General features: G+C 44.9%; 1 protein-coding gene and 1 pseudogene across 1 annotated transcript; one reads left to right on the forward strand and one right to left on the reverse strand.

The window, feature by feature from the left end:
- The first annotated feature begins 9628 nt into the window (after positions 1-9628).
- Positions 9629-21724, forward strand: NYX (nyctalopin). Its single transcript, XM_070291511.1, has 2 exons — positions 9629-10095; positions 18170-21724. The coding sequence occupies exon 2, from the start codon at positions 18172-18174 to the stop codon at positions 19582-19584; it is 1413 nt and encodes a 470-aa protein (XP_070147612.1). The 5' UTR covers positions 9629-10095; positions 18170-18171; the 3' UTR covers positions 19585-21724.
- On the reverse strand, positions 10792-11199 carry LOC138929901 (large ribosomal subunit protein eL32-like; annotated as a pseudogene).
- Positions 21725-24121: the final 2397 nt, after the last annotated feature.

Consider the following 24121-nt stretch of genomic DNA (forward strand, 5'->3'; position numbering starts at 1 on the left):
GCTGGGGGAGCCGAAGGGCACCTCGGCGGAGGAGCGGGATCAAGCAGACCCCCAGGATGGTAAGCGACATTTGGGGACCATGTGGGAACACCAGGTTTCCTCTCTGTCCATATCCTTGCTGGGTTGTCAGTGAGTCCGTCTGAGTTGCTGTCAGGTTTTAGCTTGACGGAAGGGTTTCCAAACAGATCCAAGCTGTCAATTGGGGGGGGGGGCTGTCTGATTGGCTGTTGTTACTGGTTTCTCTTAAGGCAACATCAGGATGATGGGGAGAGAGGTGTGCGGTGAACAAACGGGAGAGGCAGGGCATTCAGGAGGAAGTGAAGGTATAGGGTGAGTGACCTGGTTCTCCAGTGACCCCTCCTGGGCACCCGGTGACCCGTGTTCTCTCCCCTCAGGTGGGGATTCCATAGCTGGGTGGTTCTAAGCCAGCAGGCGCATGGAAAGCTGCGGGATGCTGAGCCTGCTGCTGCATGGTGAGTTCCGGGGCCCCCTCCTTCATCCCCTAGCAGACACCTGCCAGTGGGTGCAGGGGTTGGGGAGCCGGTAGAAGATGCTTGAAGATGTGTGGAAACCGCAGGGCTTCCGCCCAAGAAGCATGGGCTTCAGGTGGCTTCCATGAAAGCTGAACCTGGGCACCAGTTCTTCTGAGTAGGGCTTCACTGAATGTGTGATCACCGGGGAGGGGATGGAGCAGGAGAGGAAAAAGCAGGTGGGGGGGTTGGTTTTTTTTTTTTTTTCCATTGTTGTTTCCTGAGCCAAATATATGAAATAACCTCTTGGTGGTTTTCTTATTCTAATTTCAGATATGAATTCACTGGTGTAATCAAAAAACTACAGTGGTTTTCTAATCCCATTATTTTAAGCTCATTTAGTTAAAAAAAAAAAACAGACTCAATTCCTTAAGAAAATCATCTTCCTAAAGGAAGAATATGACATGAAACATATCATGTTAGAATTATGTGATTAGGGATGTTTAGAAATTTTTTTCTAAGTTTTTTTTGGTCCTATTGTTACATGGATTTCAATACAACAAGACTCAGCCCCAATTTTTTCCCACATCTCTACAGCTCCGGCTGTTCCAACCTAACCCAGATAGCCCAAGGAAAAATCCCTTGTTAAGTTCTATAGCAAATGATTTAGACAAAGGATCTGTTTTCCTGACCCTCGAGTGAATGTAATTATTTGAGGTTATAATGACCCATGTAATAGGCCTCTGCCGTGCTGACAGAGAAAATGTTACCAGATAATTCTAGAATTCAATAATAGAATTTTCTCACTCTTTAATTCCACCTTTTCAAAAAGTAGAGCTTGCTCTATTCGAGGAATCAACAGGTACACACTGTACCTTCAATACACTCTAGGGATATCATGAGAGAGATAATTGCATAGCCTTTGTCCTTGAGAAATGTACATTCTTTAATAGCTGACTCAATAAGTAAATGAGAAAAAAAAATTGGAACAAGGCACAGGGAACAGTATGATAAATAGGACATGACTTCCTAGCTGGAGGAGACTCCAAAGGACAGAGGTTGACATTTATATAATTACAAACAGCCAGCTCCTTGCCATTTCTCCTACCTAGAAAGGATATGAAATTTGATTGACTCACTGGGACAGAATGTTTGCTTCTAAGAGCCAACATGATTTTCAATCTGTACCCAAAGCTCTCCTGTTCCTCACAGAAAGCAGACAGTATTCATAGCCAGTATGCTGCCAAACAGGAACTGTCCCTGCTGCAGAGACCCGAAATACAGCCAGACTTCTTGTGACAAGTTGGAGAGCTGAGCGGTGACATCATTTGCTAACAATAGACACACTTAAAATTAATGACTGTCTTCCACATCCCCTGGCGCTTTCATTTAAAACGCACTCAGCAGCGCAGACAATATTACTCTGACTACAAGGCACAGGATTACGGATGACATGTTCCCGAAGAAGCAGGCAGGGATAGGACTCCACCTCCCCAGCTAGAGAAAAATGGCTGAATCAGCCTGACAAAACAAGGTCATGGTGGAATCAGAGGTGGCTCATAGCAGGGTAAATGTGGAGCAAAACGGAAAGAGAAATTCTCTGGACATGAGGTCTCCTGGCCTCTCCTCTCCCCCAACCCCATGGCAACCCTTGCAGGGTCTTCCTGCTGTCCGCAGCACAATATACCTCTTCCTTATCCTGATTTACAGGGGTCTTCATCAAAGGCTTGCTTTAAACCATGAGTGTCTAATGAGGGCCAGGGTTTCTGTCTTATTTGTCTCCTGTCTCCAGAGTGCTTAATAAGGGTTAGGTTGTTGAATGGGTGAAGCTGCTAAGATTTGAATCATGACAATATCTGACAAAAGTCTTGCATTTACACACACACACACACACACACACACACACACACACACACATATATAGTGGTTTAGTCACTAAGTCATGTCCGACTCTTTGCCATTCCATGGACAGTAGCCAGCCAGGCTCCTCTGTCCATAGAATTCTCCAAGCAAGAATACTGGAGTGGGTCGCCATTTCCTTCTCAGTCGATCTTCCCAACCCAGGGATCAAACCTGGGTCTCCTGCATTGCAGGGGGACTCTTTACCAACTGAGCCAGCAGGAAAGCTCATATATGTATACACACACACATATATATATGCACACATATATATGAAACTCTTCAAGTCAGTTAATAAGGCAACCCAATTTTTAAAAATTGGCAAATATTTTTAAATAGCTATTTTTTCAAGGAAGATATACAAAATGCTAATAAGCGTATGAAAAGATGCTCCATGTCAGTAGTCACTGGAGAAATGCAAACCCAAACCACAATGAGATGCCACCTCACACCCACCAGGATGACTGGAATAAAAAAGACTGTTGCAAGTGTTGGTGGGGATGTGGAGCAACTGGGATTCTCAAAGTCTGCTGGTGGGAATGCAAAATGGTTCAGCCATGGTGGAAAACTGTTAGGCAGTTTCTTGGGTGGTAACTCAACAATTTACCATATGGGCCGGCAATCCCACTCCTATATAAAAAAGAAATGAAAACACATGTCCACAAAAAGACTTGCACCCCAGTCTGTACCTCAGCTTTAGTCGCAAGAGTTGAAAACTGGAAGCAATGCAAATGTCCATCACCAGGTGACTGAATATACAAATGGCAGTTCATTCATACAATGCAGCACTGCAGAGCAATAACAAAGAGTCGTCAACTGGTATTTGGAACAACAGAGCTGAATTTCACAAATGTAATGTTGACTGAAAGAACCATTTGATTTTGTTTACACGAAATTCTAGAACAGGTGAGGCTGTACTTTGAAAACCGCATCGGTGGTTATCTGGAACAGAGGATGGGAAGGGGACTGCTGTCAGAGGGGCCTGGGGAAACTTTCTAGGAGGCAGGAATGTTCTAAATCGTGATTAGGGTGGGAGTTACATGGGTGTCTATGTTTGTCATACTTGCTGAACTACATATTCTTAAAATGGAGACATTTTATTGTAAGTAAATTATCCCTGAATCAATGTGACTTAAAAAAAGGAAGGTTGTATGTAGAGAGAGAGCAGCTGCACCCCAGGAGAACAAATCCTTCGTTATCGACCAGGTGCTGTGGAGAGCCGGGTAGTGAGATTTGATGTCATTACATAGAGAAGTAGTGCCTTCCTTTTGATTGCTAAGTAATTTTCCCTTGTTGGAGTGTACTGGTTTGTTTATCCATTGCCCTAGTGTTGAGCATTTAAGTTGTTTCCAGTTTGGGCCAAGTATCTTTAGGCCTGGAGGACTTTTTGAGGCCTAGTGTTTACCTCAGATGGGATAGCTCGCCACCTCGAGATCCACAGGGCCTGTGAGGCCATCAGCAGACCATCTCTCTGAAGACCAACTGATTTCTCCACCCACCATGATTCACACTGGCCGGCAAAGCTGCAGTGTGAATCCTTGAGCGTTTCTTTTCTGTCACAGACAATCTCTGGATGATGTGAGAAGCAAGTTATGGGGTCCCCGTGAGATGAGAGGCCATGGGATGGTCCCCCTCACTGCATTTCTGCTTCCCTCAGCCTATTTGGTTCTGAACATCCAGCACTGGGGCCTGGTCTCTGGAGTAGTTGGGATCGCATTTTCCAGGAGAGGGGAATGACTTGTAGAGCCAAAGTGGCTGAAGAGATTTTGCTGAAATCAGAAAACGCACCATATTTTCCCTTGCTATTTTGGTTTCATGAGACACAAGTTCTTTGCAAACAATGAGGATGAAGAAACACTTCAAACTTATTCTGTGGTTGGAAACTCCATGAGTAACTGTTTTCCTAGCAAACCTCAAGGGGCCAAAGCACATACTTGAAAAGCCGAGGACCTGCAGAGAAATCCCTCAGCTGGTCTGCATTAAGACATCATTCTAAAAAATTAAAAAAGAGACATCATTCTGTGGGCATCTGAGCTTGGCCATTGCCACCTCCCTTCAGCTTGGGGGCTGGACCAGAACACTGAGGCAGAGACCCATTTCTGATGTTTTCCCCAGTTCAGGGACAGCTTGTAACATTTTGTTGTTGTTGTTTGATATAAAATTCACATAACAGAAGATGAACCGATGGACTGTTAACAAGTTGAAAGTATAGAACTTGATGGCAGTTAGTACATTCATAATGTTGTGAAACTCTCCTCTCTGTCCAGTTGCAAAACATCACATCCCGAAAAGGAACCCAGTACCTATTGAGCAGTCACTTCTCACTCTTTTCTTCCCCTAAGCCCCTGGCAACCACTAATCCACTTTCTTTCTCCATAGATTTGCCTATTCTGGATACTTCATATAAGTGAAATCATATGTGGCCTGTGTGTCTGGCTGCTTTCACTTAGCACAATATTTTTGAGGTTCAGCCATGTTGTAGCATGGGTCAGTACTTCATTCCTTTTTATGGCAGATTAACATTCCACCCTGTGGCTAGACTATGTTTTGTTTGTCCATTTGCCTGTTGATGAACATTTGTTGCTTCCATCTTTGGGCTACTGTGGGACATTTGTGTACAAGTATTTGTTAGAACACCTACTTTCACCGAGGAGTGAAACTGCTGGGGCATATGGTAACTTTGATGTTTAAAGTGAGTGAAAGTGTTAGTCAGTTTTGTCCAATTCTGTGACCCCATGGACTGTAGCCAGCCAGGCTCCTCTCTCCATGGAATTCTCCAGGCAAGAATACTGGGGTGGGTAGCCATTCCCTTCTCCAGGGGATTTTCCCATCCCAGGGATTTAACCTGGGTCTCCTGCATTGTATGTAGATTCTCTACCGTCTGAGCCACCAGGGAAGCCCAATTTTATGTTATACCCTGTGACATTTTATACCACAGAAGCGAATCCCATTTTTATAAAGTTGGTCCACCTAGACCCCTGGTTTTCGACTTGGGCTGTTTATTGGAATTCCCTGTGGAGCTTTAACAGTACTGATACCTGGTTCCACTCTGGAAAATTCTGATGTAATTGGTCTGGTGAGTTGGTTAAAAGCTCCATAGGTGATTTTAATATGCAGCCCAGGTAGCAAACCATTCTTTTTTTTTTTTTTTTTTTAGCAAACCATTCTAAATTCTTCCTTTGAAGTCTAACTTGTAGTAACAACTTCAATATTCTGATGCTGGGTATTTTGTGTTCCACCCTTGGGCAGACATTCACCTGGTCCTTGAAGTACTGATCCTTTGGTGAGATTTAATCTTGTGACAACATTGGCTCATGGAACCTGCTGTTGGCTTGCCTCAGTGCTTTCATAGCTATTTCAAGCATTATCAGTCGTCTATTCGTCACAATTGTCAACCTGTTAACAGGTGAGGAAACTGAGATACAAAACAAAAAACAAAAAAGGCAGCGTCATCAGAGTTTATGAGAGATCTAGAGTGACAGGCCGCTGCCTCAGGGTGAGTGTTTCTAGACTGAATGCTCTGGAAAACCCCCACATGGGAATACCAGAGCTATGACAGAGGCAGGCTGAGCCAAGGCTGGTTCTGCTGAATTTCTCATCTTCCCCTCCCTACCTTAGGCTGGGAATAAAAGCATTAAAGACTTTTCAGATTTCCGCATGGATCCTTCCCCAAAATTCCAATGGGGGAAAATAAATTGCTAAGCGACTGCCAGTGAGTTTGACTTTCTCTTCTCACACACTGTGATCTTTATTTTAATTTGGCAAATGTATTTTTGGCCAAGGTATTCCCATGGAACTCAGCTTTGGACAGCCAAGGAGATTTGTCTTTGGAATGATCACTTCTGATTCCAGGAGAGACCACTTTTCATTTGAATTTCAAAAAAAATCGGAGATGGCGTAAACAATTCCATTTTCAATATTTCCTGGAGATGAATGGCACAGAGCTTTGTTTTGGTTGACAGGAGCTGCCTGGTTTCAAGTTTGAGTTGTTTTTTCTCTTTCAAGGTGAAGAATTCAAGAGGTTCTGGGAGGGGGGGAGGGGGAGGGACCAGAAGGCGATGGTACTTGAGGGAACCTGTCTCACTTAGGATGTTGCTCAGGAATGGCATTGCAAACCTTAGAACCCACTCCAGGTCACTGAAGATGAGAAGGGGTTTATCCAGAGATGCTAGGTGTTCCCAGACTTCCTGGTTGGAGGTCCACCCCCCTGAAGCAATGCCTAAATCAGGTAGGGGGGCAGTTCCGGCAAGATCCCATGGCCACCACATGCTGGGTGCCGGGTGCCAGAAATTCCACCATGGGAGCCATGGGAACCATCTTGGCCAGACAGTGGTTTCCACCTGGCACCAAGTTCTGAAGTCAAGCCTTGCTGGATGTGTGGGACTGGCAGAGTTACGTCACATGCCTGGGGCCTAACTGCAAGGGAAGTTGAGAAAAGAGAGTTTCTGGTTTCTACTTGAGGAGGCAGGACTTAAAATATAGGAAATTCCCTAAATGTACGAACAGTACTTAAAAGGTTATGGGTAGCCAGAAAAGGGCACTGGTCTGTACAGATGGTTTGAGTAGGTTTCTGAAATGGAAACAGGGAAATGTCTCAGAAATAGCTATAGCAGGGCCTTATGCTTTCTAAAGGCTAGTCAGGGGCTTTGCACTCTCCCGGATCTTTTCTGGGATCCTCGGGGCCGGTTTAGTTCTCTGCACACTAGTTTCCTCAGCTTGTCTTTTGTTCTTGCTCTGATCGACTCTGCCTAGGTCAGATGTTCCGGAGAAGGCGATGGCACCCCACTCCAGTACTCTTGCCTGGAAAATCCCATGGACGGAGGAGCCTGGTAGGCTGCAGTCCATGAGGTCGCTAAGAGTCGGACACGACTGAGCGACTTCACTTTCACTTTTCACTTTCATGCATTGTAGAAGGAAATGGCAACCCACTCCAGTGTTCTTGCCTGGAGAATCCCAGGGATAGGGGAGCCTGGTGGGCTGCCGTCTATGGGGTCGCACAGAGTTGGACACGACTGAAGTGACTTAATAGCAGCAGCAGCAGCAGCAGCAGCAGGTCAGATGTTCCCCTGCAGTCCAAACAGCTGTGACTCGGAGAAGGCTGCAGAGACACACAGGACCCTAAGTGGGGTATTTTTCTTAGACGTGGTGCTTGGCAACAGTTGTTGTCCAGCTGTGGAAATGAGAGCCAGAAGGGCCCTCCAGGGTCAGGAAGTGCAGGCTTTTCAGTTCAGTTACAGAAAGGGAAGCTCAGAAAGGTTAGGGGTGGGGGGTGAGGGGTGAGGGATAGTACACTACAGTGGAAAAGACAAAAATCAAAGGTTGGTGTTGTTTAATTATCCTGGACCTCAGTTTCCTTTTTTTGTGAAAAGAGAATAATACTACTTACTTTGCAGGGTTATCAAATTAAATGATATAGCAAGCTTCAGTCAGTTCAGTCACTCGGTCGTGTCTGACTCTTTGCGACCCCATGAATCGCAGCACACCAGGCCTCCCTGTCCATCACCAACTCCCAGAGTTCACTCAAAGTCACGTCCATCGAGTCGGTGATGCCATCCAACCATCTTATCCTCTGTTGTCCCCTTCTCCTCCTGCCCCCAATCCCTCCCAGCATCAGAGTCTTTTCCAATGAGTTAACTCTTCGCATGAAGTGGCCAAAGTATTGGAGTTTCAGCTTTAGCATCAGTCCTTCCAAAGAACACCCAGGGCTGATCTCCTTTAGAATGGACTGGTTGGATCTCCTTGCAGTCCAAGGGACTTTCAAGAGTCTTCTCCAACACCACAGTTCAAAAGCATCAATTCGTTGGCACTCAGCTTTCTTCACAGTTCAACTCTCACATCCATACATGACCACTGGAAAAACCAGAGCCTTTACTAGATGGACTTTTGTTGGCAAAGTAATGTCTCTGCTTTTCAATATGCTATCCAGGTTGGTTATAACTTTCCTTCCAAGGAGTAAGCGTCTTTTAATTTCATGGCTGCAATCACCATCTGCAGTGATTTTGGAGCCCCCAAAAATAAAGTCTGACACTGTTTCCACTGTTTCCCCACCTATTTCCCATGAAGTGTTGGGACCAGATGCCATGATCTTCATTTTCTGAATGTTGAGCTTTAAGCCAACTTTTTCACTCTCCTCTTTCACTTTCATCAAGAGGCTTTGTAGTTCCTCTTCACTTTCTGCCATAAGGGTGGTGTCATCTGCATATCTGAGGTTATGGATATTTCTCCCGGCAATCTTGATTCCAGCCTGTGCTTCTTCCAGCCCAGCATATCTCATGATGTACTCTGCATCTAAGTTAAATAAGCAGGGTGACAATATACAGCCTTGACATACTCCTTTTCCTATTTGGAACCAGTCTGTTGTTCCATGTCCAGTTCTAACTGTGGCTTCCTGACCTGCACATAGGTTTCTCAAGAGGCAGGTCAGGTGGTCTGGCATTCCCATCTCTTTCAGAACTTTCCACAGTTTGTTGTGATCCACACAGTCAAAGGCTTTGGCATAATCAATAAATTAGACATAGATGTTTTTCTGGAACTCTCTTGCTTTTTCCATGATCCAGCAGATGTTGGCAATTTGATCTCTGGTTCCTCTGCCTTTTTTAAAACCAGCGTGAACATCTGGAAGTTCATGGTTCATGTATTGCTGAAGCCTGGCTTGGAGAATTTTGAGAATTACTTTACCCTGAGCAAATTCTTATTAAAAGTTGGTTGTTGTAAGAGCAAAAGAAACCCATAAACTATTATTAATTTGAAAAATAGTAGACATGCTTCTATCACCTGGACAACATAGGGTGCCATACTTCCCAAACTGTCCTGTGCATATCAGCTGTCCCTGGGGGTAGAATACACCTGCAGGCCATGTGCTATTGCGCTCCTAGAACCACTTCAAGTAGGTCTGTTCCAGGACTGCATGTGTGTGTAATCGTGTAGAATGCATTATGTCAGCTCTCTTTTGCTCACCATGTTTTTGTTGTGTCAGTAGTTTGTTCCTTTTTATTGCTGAGTCGTATTCCACTGAATTACTATGTTGTAATTTATTTCTCTGCTGTTGAGTAATTTCCTGTTTTGTTCTATTCTGAATAAACCACACTGAACTTTCTTGTATAGTCTTTATGTGGACATATTTTTTTTTTCATTTCTCTTGGGTAAATACCTAGGAAACGAATTGCTGAATCACAGCCATATCTTTAGCTTTACTAGATACTGTCAAAAATTGCCTAAGTCATTGAACTATATTTTCCAATGTCATCAATGATGTAAGAGAATCCCATTGCTCTACATCCTTACCACTATTTAGGGTTGTCACCCATTCTAGTGAGTGTGTAGGGAATCTGATTGTAATTTTAATTTGCACTTCCCTTGTGAACTGTGGTGTTGGAGAAGACCCTTGAGAGTCCCTTGGACTGCAAGGAGATCCAACCAGTCCATTCTGAAGGAGATCAACCCTGGGATTCCTTTGGAAGGAATGATGCTAAAGCTGAAACTCCAGTACTTTGGCCACCTCATGTGAAGAGTTGACTCATTGGAAAAGACTCTGATGCTGGGAGGGATTGGGGGCAGGAGGAGAAGGGGACGACCCAGGATGAGATGGCTGGATGGCATCACTGACTCGATGGACGCGAGTCTGAGTGAACTCCAGGAGTTGGTGATGGACAGGGAGGCCTGGCGTGCCGCAATTCATGGGGTCGCAAACAGCTGGACACGACTGAGCGACTGTACAGAACTGAAGGTATATCCTTGTGAAACTATCAGCACAACTGAGAAAATGAATATATCCCATATCCATCACCCATCGAATTCATGCCCTTTTATAATCCTTCCCTTCTGCCCCTCCGTGCCTTCCCACCCATCCCCAGGCAATCACTAATCTTTCTGTTACTATATAGCAATTTGTAGTTTCTAAAATATTTTGTAAATGGAATCATATAGTACGTACTCATTTTTGTCTGGCTTCTTTCTACTCAGCAGAATTATTTTGAGGATCATCCATGTTGCATATATCAATAATCTTTTAATCACCGAGTAGTATTCCACTGTATGCATATATCATAATTTATTTACCCATTCAACTTTTGATGGGTGTTTTTGTTGTTTTCAGCTTTGAGTTATTATGGATAAAGCTGCTGTGAACATTCATGCTCAAGCCTTTTGTATGAACATGTGCTTTTACTTCCCTACAAGTAGAATGAACTGATCATAAAGCAGGTGTATGTTTAACTTTTAAAAAAACTGCCACATTGTTTCCAGTGTGGTTACACCATTTGACATTCCCACCAGCAGTAGAAGAGAGGTATAGTTATATAGGCTTTCCAACACTTTGTATGGTCAGTCTTTCTAATTTTAGTCATTCTAATAGGTAACTGTTTTTTTTTTCTTCTGAGTTTTATGATTTTATTAGCACAAACAAAATGTGCACACCAGCTGTCTATTCATTTTCTTCACCGTGCAAGCTGGTGTTGGGATTGGTGACTCTGACAGCCAGCTGGGCTGCTCTTTTCACAATGGCCTTGTGGTTCCTGGAGAAGGCACTGTGAGCAGTCTCAGCACAGTAAGAGTTTTTGTCCATCAGCAGTACTTCGAGCTCCTTGACATTGTGGATGAGGTGCTTCCCGAAGCCACTGGGCAGCATGTGCCTTGTTTTCTTGTTGCTCTAGTAACTGATGCTGGGCATCAAGGTCTGGCCTTTGAATCTCCTGCGCACCCTGTTGTTAATGCCTCTCGGTTTCCGCCAGTTCTGCTTAATTTTGACATATTGTTCTGACTGGTGCTGGATTAACCTTTTGGTCCCCTTTTGGGTGATCTTGGGCTTCAGGAGGGGTCTGAAGGCGGCCATGATGCTGAGTAAGAGCTACCTGCAACCTCTATAGGCAGCACACTGAGGAAGAGAGAGCAATAGGTGACTATTTTAACATGCATTTCCCTAACAACTAATGATGTTGACCATCTTTTCATGTCTTTGTCTCCTGTATATCTTTTTTTGGTACTGTTTCATCTATTATTTTGCCCATTTATTAATTGGGTGATTTATTATACTTTATTATTTAATATTATTTATAAAGTTATATTTATTTAAATATTATTTAATAAATTATTATAATTTATTGCCTATTTTCTTATTGAGAGTTCTTTACAAATGCTGAATACAGGTCATTTATGAGATATATACAAAGGATATATATAAATATACCTTAAATATCTTTTCTCACAGTCTGTGCTTGTTTTTTCATTTTCTTGACAGTGTCTTTCAAAGAGCAGAAGTTTTAAATTTTGATGTCTCTAATTTACTACTTTTTTCTTTTATGGGTTATGCTTTTTTTTCCCCCTAAGAAATCTTTACCTACGACGCGGTCACAGAGATATTCTCCTGTGTTATCTTCAAGAAGCTTTATAATTTTAGCTTTTACGTTGAGATCTATGGTCCATCTAAAATGAGTTTTTGTGTATGCTGTGAGGTAGGAGTCAGTATTCTTTCTTATTTTCTAGGAGTTGCAATATACATCTTTAATTTATCATGCTCTACTGTCCCCACCTCCCCTGGCATGGAAAAACTCTCTTGTCTATTTGATTAAACAAAAATGAAATAAGCTACATGGGAACAATTTTAAAGTCCAAAGAGATACCAACTTTAAGGCTGCAGTAGCTGACACAGCATCCCCTAGCTCTTCTCCAGCCTTCTCTGTGGGCCACAGACATACATTCAGATGCCTGTGAGCTAACATGGGAGTTTTTGAACACTTTTCCATTGGTTCTTCACCAGCTTAGTGCCTGTTATCCCTGAGGCCTGCAGTATATCATTTAAGATTTTAAAAGTAAAACTCCAGAGCTGGGGGAAAAACCCACCCCAAACAAAAACCCACATTAAAGGTTTTGGGGAAAACCTTTGCTTCCCCATTCTCCATTTAATTGATGGAATCCACACCACCGTTGCAATGCCCATTTTTAAAAAGTGCCAAGAGGCAGTCAGCACCCAGGTGGGCTTGCAGCATGGTTTCTGTGGCCTAGGCAAGTATTTTGGTGGTGCTATCCCTTACATCATGTCTGTATCATGGTCTACTTTGAATAAACCTTATACAGTTTCATGTCTAACGTAAGACCCTTAGGAGAGTACAATTGAGGGTACCTCCCTTCTCATTCTTTATGCTATGGTCATATTTTTCATTTACTTATGAAACATATGTAAATGTTTCATTTCATATTTTATTACATATTATTACATTGATATTTTTGTTTTCAACAGTGACTTGTCTGTTAAGCAATTGAAGTGAGAGGAGAGTAGTCTTTCATATTTAGTGGCATATTTGCATTTCCATGACTCTTCATTCCTTCCTGTGGATCTCACTTTCATCTAGTGTCATTTTCCCTCAAGCTAAAGAATGTCTTCATTTCTTGCTCTGCAGAAGATCTGCTGGAGATGCATTTTCTCAGATTTTGTTAACCTGAAAGCATCTCTATTTTACTTCATTTTTGAAGATATTTCCATTGGATATAGAATTCTAGGTTGCCAGATTTTGCTTTTCTTTCAGCAGTTTAAAAGATATTTTATGTTTGGGCACAAGAGTATATATAGCCATTTCAGAAAAGGTTTTAAGATACTTCCTTTAAAGAACATTTGTCTAGACACATCTTCCTTGCCTTGTGTGAAATTAATAGCTTAAAAAACCCTCTGTGAATGGTTCCAAATGCAAACTTTGAAATTGTTGAATAACTTAATTAAGATGCATTTCATTCCTGGTTTATGAAAAAAAGGATATCATGTTATTGTATTATGGCTCCTTTGTTGCCGATTAGTCAGGCATCATTTTTAAATTGATGTTTTTCTATGTAATATGTCTTTTTTCTCTGGATGCCTTGAAGAATTTTCTCTCTACTTTGGTTTTCAGCAGTTTGATTGTGATGTGCCTAGATAAATGTGTTTGTGTGTGTGTGATATTAGTTAGGAGTTTGCTGAGCTTTGTGTTTTTAATCAAATTTTGGAAACTGTCTTCAATTATTTTTCTGCCATATTCTCTTTCCTCCTCTGGGACTCCAAATACATGCACGTTAGTCTAATTGCTTGATATTGTCCCACAGGTCATCGAGGCTGTGATATTTTTTCCAATCTTTTTTTTTTTTTTTGTCTCTGAGCTTCATTTTGGGTAATTTATTTTGACTTCTTTCAAATTCATGAATATTCTGTGTCTATTCTACTGTTTTTCTTATTCAATGATTTTTTTAAAAAAATTTTAGATATGGAATTATTTCAGTACTAAGATTTCTATTAGGTTCATTTTCATAGTTTCCATACCTCTTTTTAAAAAATATATATAATTGATCCATACCTCTTCTAAAATTCACATTCCTCCTGTCTTCATCCATTATACCCATCTTTTCCTATAAATTCCTTAACATTTATAATAAATCCTTGTTTTGTAATTTCAATGCCGGGGCTGTCACTGTGTCTGCTGCTGTTGACTGTATTTTTTCCTCTTGAGAAATGTCATGTTTGGCTGCTTCTTCGCATCTTGTTTTAACAATCTTGTTTAGTTAGTAAGTCTTGTCTGACTCTTTTGCAACCCCATGGACTGTGGCTTGCCAGGCTCCTGAGAATCTAGTTTCTATAACTACTATCTACAAATCTGCTTTACGTCAAATACTACTAGATTTGTCCATTTTGGACAGAGGAGCTTCTTCACATATCTAGTAGTATTTGATGTATGGCAGATATTGTAGATAGTAGTTACAGAAACTCAGCATTCTCTTATCTTCCTTTGAAGTATGCTGAATTTTCTTCTGGTATTTGGTTAAACTACTGGCAGATCCCCTTGATCCATGGGAAGCTTGGTTTCAGTCTTTGTTAGGGAAGGCCTAGTTTAGTTTTCCCCTTTGCCCTGGGAAATGGTCTTTATTCCTAAGGTGTGACCCTCTGGGGTTTCAATGGAAAGCTCGAAGTATTTTATAAGCCCTTCTAACTTGGTGGGCTTTGAACTCTAATCTGTTTCCCATTACCGGGAAATTGCTGAAATCTCTGTTTAATGCTTTTGGCCTTCCATTCTTGGCTCCTTGGAGTCATCTCCCCCCCACACACTTGAGGACTCAAATAAGTATCTAAGTGAGGCGAGTTTGTGTGCCAATTTTCTGGCACCTCTTTTGTGGCTCCCTCGTTCTCATGGTTTCCTTCCTCAGGCCACTGCTGCTGCTATACACTCCGACCTCTTAATTTCTCAGTCCAGTAAGACTCTTGCTTTCTGCTTGAGCTCTACTGCCAAGCATGTAGACTTACCAAGTGGCGCTAGTGGTAAAGAACCTGCCTGCGAATGCAGGAGACATAAGAGGTGAGGGTTCGATCCCTGAGTTAGGAAGATCCCCTGGAGGAGGGCATGGCAACCCACTTTGATGTTCTTGCCTGGAGAATCCAAGGACAGAGGAGCCTGGTGGGCTTTCCATAGTGTCATAAAGAGTTGGACACGACTGAAGTGACTTAGCATGCATGCCCATGTGCAGGGTGGACTTGAAAATGCCCTGAGAGGAAAAGCCAGTTAGATGTGCTTCTCACCCAGTTTGCTTCTCTTCATTTAAGGGTCCTATCTCCTCTGGCCACCTGTTTAGGTTTGTTTCCAAAAGTGCCTTCAAATGATTTTTCCTTTTCCATTCAAGTATAGTTGATTTCCATTTCAAATGATTTCTTAAAAATATTTTTCCAGAGTTGACACTAGCAATCAGCAGGAATGTTAGTCTGATACAAGCTACCCTGCCATTATTGCAAGCAGAACTTGCCCAACTATGTTACTATTTTTGTTGTTGTTGTTTAGTTGCTAAGTTGTTTCTGATTCTTTTGAGACCCCATGGCCTGTGGCCTGCCAGGCTCCTCTGTCCATGGGATTCTCCAGGCAAGTAAACTGGATCAGGTTGCCATTTCCTCCTCCAGGGATCTTTCCAACCCAGGGATGGAACCCACGTCTCCTGCATTGGCTATTATTTTTAATAATTAATTTATTGGCTGCACTGCACATCATATGGGGATCTCAGTTCCCTAACCAGAGATCAAGCCCAAGCCCCCAGTAGTGGAAGCATAGGGTCTTTACCATTGGACCATCAGAAGTCCCTATGTTACTATTTTATAAAGTTTTGTTTTGGTGCCCTGTTTTTCTGGATCACTAGGCATACACTTAGCCTTCATGTTGGGTAAACCCATACTGGAGTTTGGTTGTCTAAGAATTTACTTGATTTAGTTTAAACTTCACTAAATAATCCAGTAAATCAGTTATTGTTCATAATGGCTATCAAAGTTTCAGAGGTTGAAAACAGGTCTTTAATAGTGACATCATCTTGAGTGTTTAAAGTTAAAAAAATTTTTATTTTGTGAAATAGGTAATACATTCACATGGCTCAAAATATACAAGGTAAAAAGGATATATAATAAAATGCTTCACCTCCACCTTTTGCATGTATTAAAAAAAATTGGCAGCAAAACAGCCAAAAATTTGATCTCTTGTGTTATACAAACAAATTGAATATATCCTGTCTGTCATAATCCAATGAATTCTTTGACAAAGTTTTAAAAATAAATGACATTCCCAAGCAGGGATTGTTACAGACGAAGGCATCAATTCCATTTAATTCTGCAAATATTTACTGAGCCATACAGTGTGCTTGGGACAATATTATCTATTGTGGAGTAGAAACATGAGTCATATGGTTGAGAGTCCACTTCCCTTAATTAGAAAGGAGAAGAGAGTAGAATGAAGGACTCTTTGTAAAGAAACCTGATGCCTCTGCTTGACCCAGTTGGAAGAGTTAATAGAAAAAGGTTCGGCCTCTGTCCAGCCAACGCCTGGAGTTAAGGTTGTATTCTTGGCTCTGTCTCTCTAACAGGGTGTCTGTCCCGCCCAGCTGCTGCCCTGTTTACAGCCAAGTCCAGCACAGGGTCCAAGAACCTTGCTGGAACTTTGGTGCCTAGTTCACACTTCTTTGGGAGAAGGGAAAGCAGTCTCTGGAACATTAGAATGTTGAACTAGCTACAGGGTACAACTCAAGGGCTGCTCAAAGGGCTGAGTGTTCTCTAGCCAAGTCTCACAGGGCTGAATCCCCTTCCTGGCAGCTGAGAAAAACACGAGTGTCCATAACAGATGTACTGAAAAGACAGCTGGAAGCTGAGCAAAGCTACAGAGGCAGCAGCAAGCAGATCGACACACTCCTTGTGTGGCCACACCTTCAGGTTCCCACAAAGGCCTGGTTAGGCAAAGCAGGGTCATGTGTACACAGTGGCAGAGACTGCGTGGTAAGTCAGGGTGTTTGCTAGGAATTGGGGAATTCTGCTGAGGACAGGTAGAAATTCTGAATAACAGTGGTCAGGTTTTACATCTGGGTACCTTTGTTCCTCTTGCAAGAATTTCAGATGGAGCAGAGCCCACTTGCTAGCTGTTCCTGTCCAGAGAATAAAACTTGTGCATCCTCCATGCTGCCTTTTCCACTGGAACTCAAGATGAGGCTTGGGTCTTCTGGCTACCACACGGAAGCAGGCCATGCCACTCTGCTTTCCTGCAGGGGGCGAGCCACCTGGCGGGCTTTGGAAGTCTGTAGCTGATCTTCCATTCAAATGCTGAGAACAAAATTAATTTATAAGTGCCAGTCCTTTCCTGTAATGTGCAAAAAAGGCTCTAGAGAACAAAGGCTGGTGAATGGAAGTTAACCACACAGTGTTCATAAGCACTTTTTGAGATGTGTGAGATGATCATTTATTTAGTGTGCTGTCCTTACGGCTTACTTATAGTGGCCGTTAGAGGGAAAAAAATGATAGGTTTTCCCAACCTATTCCCTAATTGTCCACCCCCGCTTTTTTGACCTTGCTGTATCACATGTGGGATCTTAGTTCCCCCACCAGGGATCAAACCCATGCCCCCTGCAGTGGGAACACCAAGGGAAGTCCCTAATTCTCCCTTCTTCATGAGGCTTAATTTACTCAGTAGGGGTTTTCAGGAATTGAATTCTTATGGTGGGAGGGACTATAGCAGCACCAATAGAAATATAATGCAAGCCACACATGTTTAAATTCTCTAAGCAGGCCAATAAAAAAGGTAAAAAGAAACCACTGCTATTAATTTTAATATTTTAGCTAGGCCAATATATCTAACATATCATTTCAACATGTAACCAATATAAAAATTGATGAGATATTTAAAATAATTTTTTTGGGACTTCCCTGGTGGGCTAGTGGTTGACTCCATACTTCCAGTTGCAGGGAGCACAGATCAGTCCTTGGTCAGGGAACAGAGATCCTGCACGTCTCCCAGTGTGACCAAAAAGAAAAAAAAATGTTTAAAATACCTTCTTTTGCTACTGTTTGGGATCTGGTGTATGTTTTTCACTTTGAGCACACCTCAGTTCAGACTAGTCACATTTCAAATGCTCAACAGGCAAGTGTGGCTGGGGGCTAGGGATTGCGCAGCACAAGACTAGAGCAGAGGCCACAGTGATGCTGTTCAGGTCCGTCTATGAATGCAGATAACGAGCCTTCTGGGCCCTATTCTAGGAGAGCACAAGCGATCATACAGGCAGGAGAAGGGTGGATAGGATGGGGTCAGGTGCCGGATTCCAGTTGAGTTTTGCTGATGAACAGAACTGGAAAGCCAAGGGAAAGGACATGATGAGTGGGAAAACCTGAGGAAGGTCTGGAAGGTGGAACGAGTGCCGCGCGGGACGTTTGAGAACTCGGTGGATGGCCGCATCCTGCCACGCAGAGGGATAGGTTCCAACCTAGGGAGATCCTGTGGCTGACAGTTGCCTTTTCTGTCTTTTCTTCTTCCTCCCCGCCCTGTCCCCATCAGCGATGGTCCTCGGTCTGCCCAGCGCCCGGGCTGCCGAGGACACCTGCGTGAACGCCTGCCCGGCTGCCTGCGTCTGCAGCAGCGTGGAGCGCCGCTGCTCCGTGCGCTGCGACCGCGCGGGCCTCCTGCGGGTGCCGGCCGAGTTCCCGTGCGAGGCGGCCTCCATCGACCTGGACCGCAACGGCCTGCGCTTCCTGGGCGAGCGGGCCTTCGGCACGCTGCCGTCGCTGCGCCGCCTGTCGCTGCGCCACAACAACCTGTCCTTTATCACGCCCGGCGCCTTCAAGGGCCTGCCGCGCCTGGCCGAGCTGAGCCTGGCGCACAACGGCGACCTGCGCTACTTGCACGCGCGCACCTTCACCGCTCTCGGCCGCCTGCGCCGCCTCGACCTGACAGTCTGCCGCCTCTTCAGCGTGCCCGAGCGCCTTCTGGCCGAGCTGCCCGCCCTGCGCGAGCTCGCCGCCTTCGACAACTTGTTCCGCCGCGTGCCCGGCGCGCTGCGCGGCCTGGCCAACCTGACGCATGCGCACCTGGAGCGCAGCCGCATCGAGGCCGTGGCCTCCAGCTCGCTGCTGGGCCTGCGCCGCCTGCGCTCGCTCAGCCTGCAGGGCAACCGCGTGCGCGCCGTGCACGGCGGCGCCTTCCGCGACTGCAGCGCCCTGGAACACCTGCTGCTCAACGACAACCTGCTGGCCGCGCTGCCGGCCGATGCCTTCCTCGGCCTCCGCCGCCTGCGCACGCTCAACCTGGGTGGCAACGCGCTGGGCCGCGTGGTGCGCGCCTGGTTTGCCGAGCTGGCTGAGCTCGAGCTACTCTACCTGGACCGCAACCGCATCGCCTTCGTGGAGGAGGGTGCCTTCCAGAACCTCTCGGGCCTCCTGGCCCTGCATCTCAACGGCAACCACCTCACCGTGCTCGCCTGGGCCGCCTTCCAGCCCGGTTTCTTCCTGGGCCGCCTCTTCCTCTTCCGCAACCCGTGGCGCTGCGACTGCCGCCTGGAGTGGCTGCGGGACTGGATGGAGAGCTTCGGGCGCACTGCCGACGTGCCCTGCGCCTCCCCGGGCTCCGTGGCTGGCCTTGACCTCCGCCAGGTGGCCTTCGGGCGCTCCTCTGAAGGCTTCTGTGTGGACCCTGACGAGCTGAACCTCACAGCTTCCAGTCCCGGCCCATCCCCTGAGCCGGCGGCCACCACAGTGAGCAGGTTCAGCAGCCTCCTCTCCAAGCTGTTGGCCCCGAGGGCCCCGGTGGAGGAGGTGGCCAATACCACCAAGGAGGGACCGGTCAACACCTCGCTGTCTGACAGCCTTCCCTCCCTCGGGGTAGGCGGCTCGGGCCACAAGACCCCGTTTCTCATGGGCTCTGGTCTCCTGCTCAGCGTGGCCCAGCACGTGCTGTTTGTCCTCCAGAGGGACTGACTGTGCCACACCAGGGTGGCCCGGACTACCTTGGCGGGGCGGAGGGGAGGTTGTTAACTGGGCTGGATGGTGGCTGGTGGGGAGAGGGGCACAGGATGGGGGCAGGGAGTGAAAGTTTCAGCCAAGGATGGAAGGACCAGTCTGCCATCAGAGGTGACCTGGGAAGAGGAGGACCGTGGGAAATACCCTGTTCAGGAGAGGGGGGTTTATGGATTTCTGCTCCTGTCACATGAGCATCAGTTGAAAAAGAGAAGCAACAATGAACAGGTGCCCTCTGGTGAGAAGAGTAGGAATTGGAAGTTTCTGTGGCTACAGAACTCCACCCCTGCCCCTCCCCACCCCCATCTTCTAGGAAACTGGATCTGCATGCCTGAATTAGAGTTAATCCATTCAGTTCAGTTCAGCTCAGTCGCTCAGTCGCGTCCGACTCTTTGCGACCCCATGGACTGCAGCACGCCAGTTAATCCATTCGCTAAGTACTAAAAACTGTGCCAATTCTCCTGGTGGGGCAACCATTAAGTCCAATCCCTTTGTTTTCTAGTACAACCCTCCTCCCCCTCCTCCAGGAGCCTGGGGACACTAGGGTCCAGGAAAATGGGTAGGACAGAAGGCCAGTGGGAAAGGAAATTAGACCCAAGGTAGTGGAGGTGGTTCCTCTGGTCCCAGATGTGTCAGGAGGTGTTTAAAACAGATTCATTTCACTTACTCTGCACTTAATCCCAGGGGTGGCCTTAGCTGCAAAAGAACTTTAGGGCAGGGTAGGGAAAAAAAGAGGACGGGTATTGTCTGGACAAATATATTTGTAAAATCTTAAGGTTAAAAAAAAAAAAAGATTAAACAGGTTTCTCTTCTGCAGGACTTTTCAAGGGTCTTTCATATGCAGACATGCGTTGTGACTCTCCCAAGGAGGCCACAAAATCCTCTTTGCTTTGTGTTTTGGAAAGACACAGAGATGCTATATTAGCGGAGCAGGGAGTCTCCAGCTTGGATGATCCCCTTAGGTATGGGAATTATCATGAGCTTCGCACTTCAGGGCTCAGAGAAAAGGTGGCAGCTGGTAGCTGGGAAGGGGATGCTGAAAGATTTTCCAGGGTGCAAGGTGGCCAACTGTAAGCTCCCAGGCCTGAATGCCAGAGCAGGGGCTGTGTGTCTCAAGTATGTGCTCAAGTCATCCTTCACACATGTGTAATGATGACTGCCTTTGTGACACTCTGGCAGTCTCTAATCTTAATGTCCTCTCTCTGTATTTGAAGGGCTGGGTTTTCAAAGCCCACATGGATTCAGGGTGCACAGAGCTGTGTTCTTCAAGGCCATAGTGCTTCTTCTGTGTCTCCAGGTAACATGAGGTATTAGAAATGTTGCAGAAAGCACCACTGAGGGCAGGAGTGTTCAGATGGATTGTGACTGTTAGTGGTTATCAGCTCAATGGGTCTCAGCTGGCATTTAAAAAAATAAGGTATAATCAAAAAGTCACAGAGCATCATGTGTAATAAGTATTACTTTGTGGAATTTTTAATTTAATCTGTATGCATTTGTTCAGATTTTATATGTGTGTGTGTGTGTGTGTCTGGATTGCTGCATACAATTTATATTGTGGTTTATTGTTAAAAAAGTTTGAAAGTCACTAATCTGGAACACACATGGTTCTTTTTAAACGTTTTCTTTGGAAAACTCTGAAACCTGCAGAAAAGTTGCAAGAATAATAGAATGAACACTTCAGCCTTTCACCTAGGTTTCTCATTTGCTAACATTGTATTTGTTTTGTCTCTCTCTTTGTTATTATCATTTCTCACAAACAGTTTGAGTTAGTTGTGAACATCATGCCCCTTTACCTATACATACCTCAATGTGTATTTCCTAAGAACAAGGACTTTCTCTTATCCACAATGGCACTACCACAGTCCTGAACTTTATCACTGGTAGAATACTATTATTTAAAATAGACTCTATATAGAAATTTCTGCAGTTGTCAAAATGATTTTTTAGGCAGTCGTTTTTCATGTGGGTGGAAAATGAGGTTCTTAGGTTGTGGCTTGTATTCATTTGATCACAGTACTCAAAATTCTTAATTCATCAGTTGATTTTTTAAGGTTTCAAAATAAATTCGTTCTCCAAATGTCTTACTTTTGAAATGTGAGAACCAGATGAGGTCAGAAGTGTTGTTTGTTCAAACCGTGTGTTGTGGCCATGGTAACTGAGGGAGGATCACGAGAATCCCGGAGGCGAGATCTCTGCATTGGGTAACCATGTGCATCCACAGCAGCCTGCGTTTCTGAGGAACAATGTGCTGCCTTGGGAGGAATGTCCATCTTTTCATTCGGGGTGGGTTCCTGAGAGTCAGCTTCAAAATGCTGCTCCAGTTCTGCCTGGTGGTTAGGTGGTGAGCTGTTTAATGAACATTTGTTTGGCTGAATGTTTCTGAACAAGTATAAGCGCTGAAATAGCCTCCAGGGAGACAGATTTTTATAGAGCTATCCAGCCCAGTAGAATTCTGGGAACGTGGGAGTTCCTTACTGCCAAACAGATCCAGAGCTGCCTGGAACGAGTTCCCAGCGAATTGTGGCCATTATGAGCTCTCATGAGAGAAAGGAGAATGGAGAGTTCCCAGTTCGGAGTTCAGTAAGCTTCTCACCCCATCATTGGCTAATTAGTACCTTGAGAAATGTTAAGGTCCTATGGGTTATGCTAAGCAAATCCATGTGCCCGTCAGGATGGACCACGTTATGCTCTGGTAACAAACAACCCCCAACCTTGGTGGCTGACTGAGGGTTATTTCTTGGTCATGCTACATGTCCAACGTGGACTTATTAGGGGGGCTCTGTGTATTGTAGCCACTCAGGGACCAAGGCTGAAGAAGGATCTGCCATTTGAGGACATTGTCATCCAAACTTGGGCCCTGGGATTTGCTGCAATGGAGAAAGCAAGCTTGGGAGAATCATTGCTCCAAAATGCTTCCACCCAGATGTGACACATTTTGTTTCTCACTTTTTACTGGCCAAAAATGTCACACAACCGCACTTTAACAAGGCAGGGAAGTATGGTTTCCCCATGTGCCCAGAAAGGGGAGAACTGGGAATATTGGTGAACACTGGCAATACTCCAAAGCAGTAGAGACTCCAGGCAGCTCCCCTGATAGGATCAAGTCTGGACTGCTCAGAATTGTCGGAAGAAATAGAGGCTTGAGGGGGCAATCTGGTGAGTGAGTCACTAGCCCCAGGCTTTCTCTCCTTCCAGCACCCTAACTAGGCTCTGAAGACAGTGTTTGCTTTAGCCTATAGGAATGCTGTCGCCTCACTGTATTGGTTTTTTCAAGAAAGGGGAGAGAAAATATAGACAGGAGGTTCATATTTACCCCTTAAACAAATGTTTTCCATGCCAGTATTAAAACCCCCAGAAGCTTGAATTTCCAGGGGTCCATCAGAGCCAAAGGGGTCAGTCAAGTTCGATCCTCAGCCTGCACGCCTGCTTGCTGGGCGGTCCCTTCCTTATCCCAGCTCCATAGGTCCTGAAAACTGAAGTTCAGTGTTCCAAATGAACAAACACTTCCGGGAACACCAGTTAGCTTAAACTTGCACAAAATACTGCAAGTATTTTTTCTTTCTTGGCCATGACACATGGCATGTGGGATATGAGCTTTTACTTCCCCAACCAGGAATTGAACCCATGCCTCCTGTAATGGAAGCACAGAGTCTTAACCACTGGACCACCAGGGAAGTCCCCAAAAGTTGCACAAAATAAAGTCATATTTCTCTCCAAAGAACACCAACATCGGGGAGATGGGGTGACACAGCTGAGAAAAAAATACAGAAATCGCCCTCCTTTTAAAGTGTTACATGTATAACCAAAGTTTCTTTTATCTTGAAAGATACTCCCTTTTTCTGTTATCAAACAGGACTCTTCATTTCCTGCTCTGAGACTATTCAGGTTCCCCCAAGAGCGAGGAGTGTGTCCTGCCTTTCCATTTGCACTTGGCCCCATAGCTTCATAGAGCAGAGGAAGATTATCCCAGAGGCATTTTTGTGTTTTAAGTGTCAGCAGTAACTCGATCTCTGCTCCCTGTCTTCCACGCATGCACACACTCACAGGGGAGGAGCTGATTGGAGGAGTCACAGGCAACTTCTTGTCTTAGAGGTCTTTGGTATCTGTCTACCTGAGGCCTGGGGTACAAAGCTGGAGTGAAATGGGCCCCTCCACAGTGAGCCTGGCCGACTTCAGTGGCTGAATGAATGTTGCTTATGTTCCTTCTATTTATGTTCCAGGCACAGAAAATTTAGAAGCACTTATACAAACATTTGCACTTTTCAAGGGAGTTCCCTTGAAATGTTGCTGACTTTTACTACTGTGCTTCTGAAAGGAGAAAAAGAGTTTTTGTTCATAACCAGACTGAGTGAAACACCAACCTGCAGGGAGGCCCATGGAGAGCCACCACTGTGGTTCCCAGTGGCCTAGTGGGAGTTCTGTCTGCCATATATGACCTTGAGGCCGAGGCCCACTTGTGGCTCACTCAGGATCCATTAGTGGGTCATGGCATTGGTAG

Source organism: Ovis canadensis, chromosome X (genome assembly GCF_042477335.2).
Source record: "Ovis canadensis isolate MfBH-ARS-UI-01 breed Bighorn chromosome X, ARS-UI_OviCan_v2, whole genome shotgun sequence".
NCBI lineage: Eukaryota > Metazoa > Chordata > Mammalia > Artiodactyla > Bovidae > Ovis > Ovis canadensis.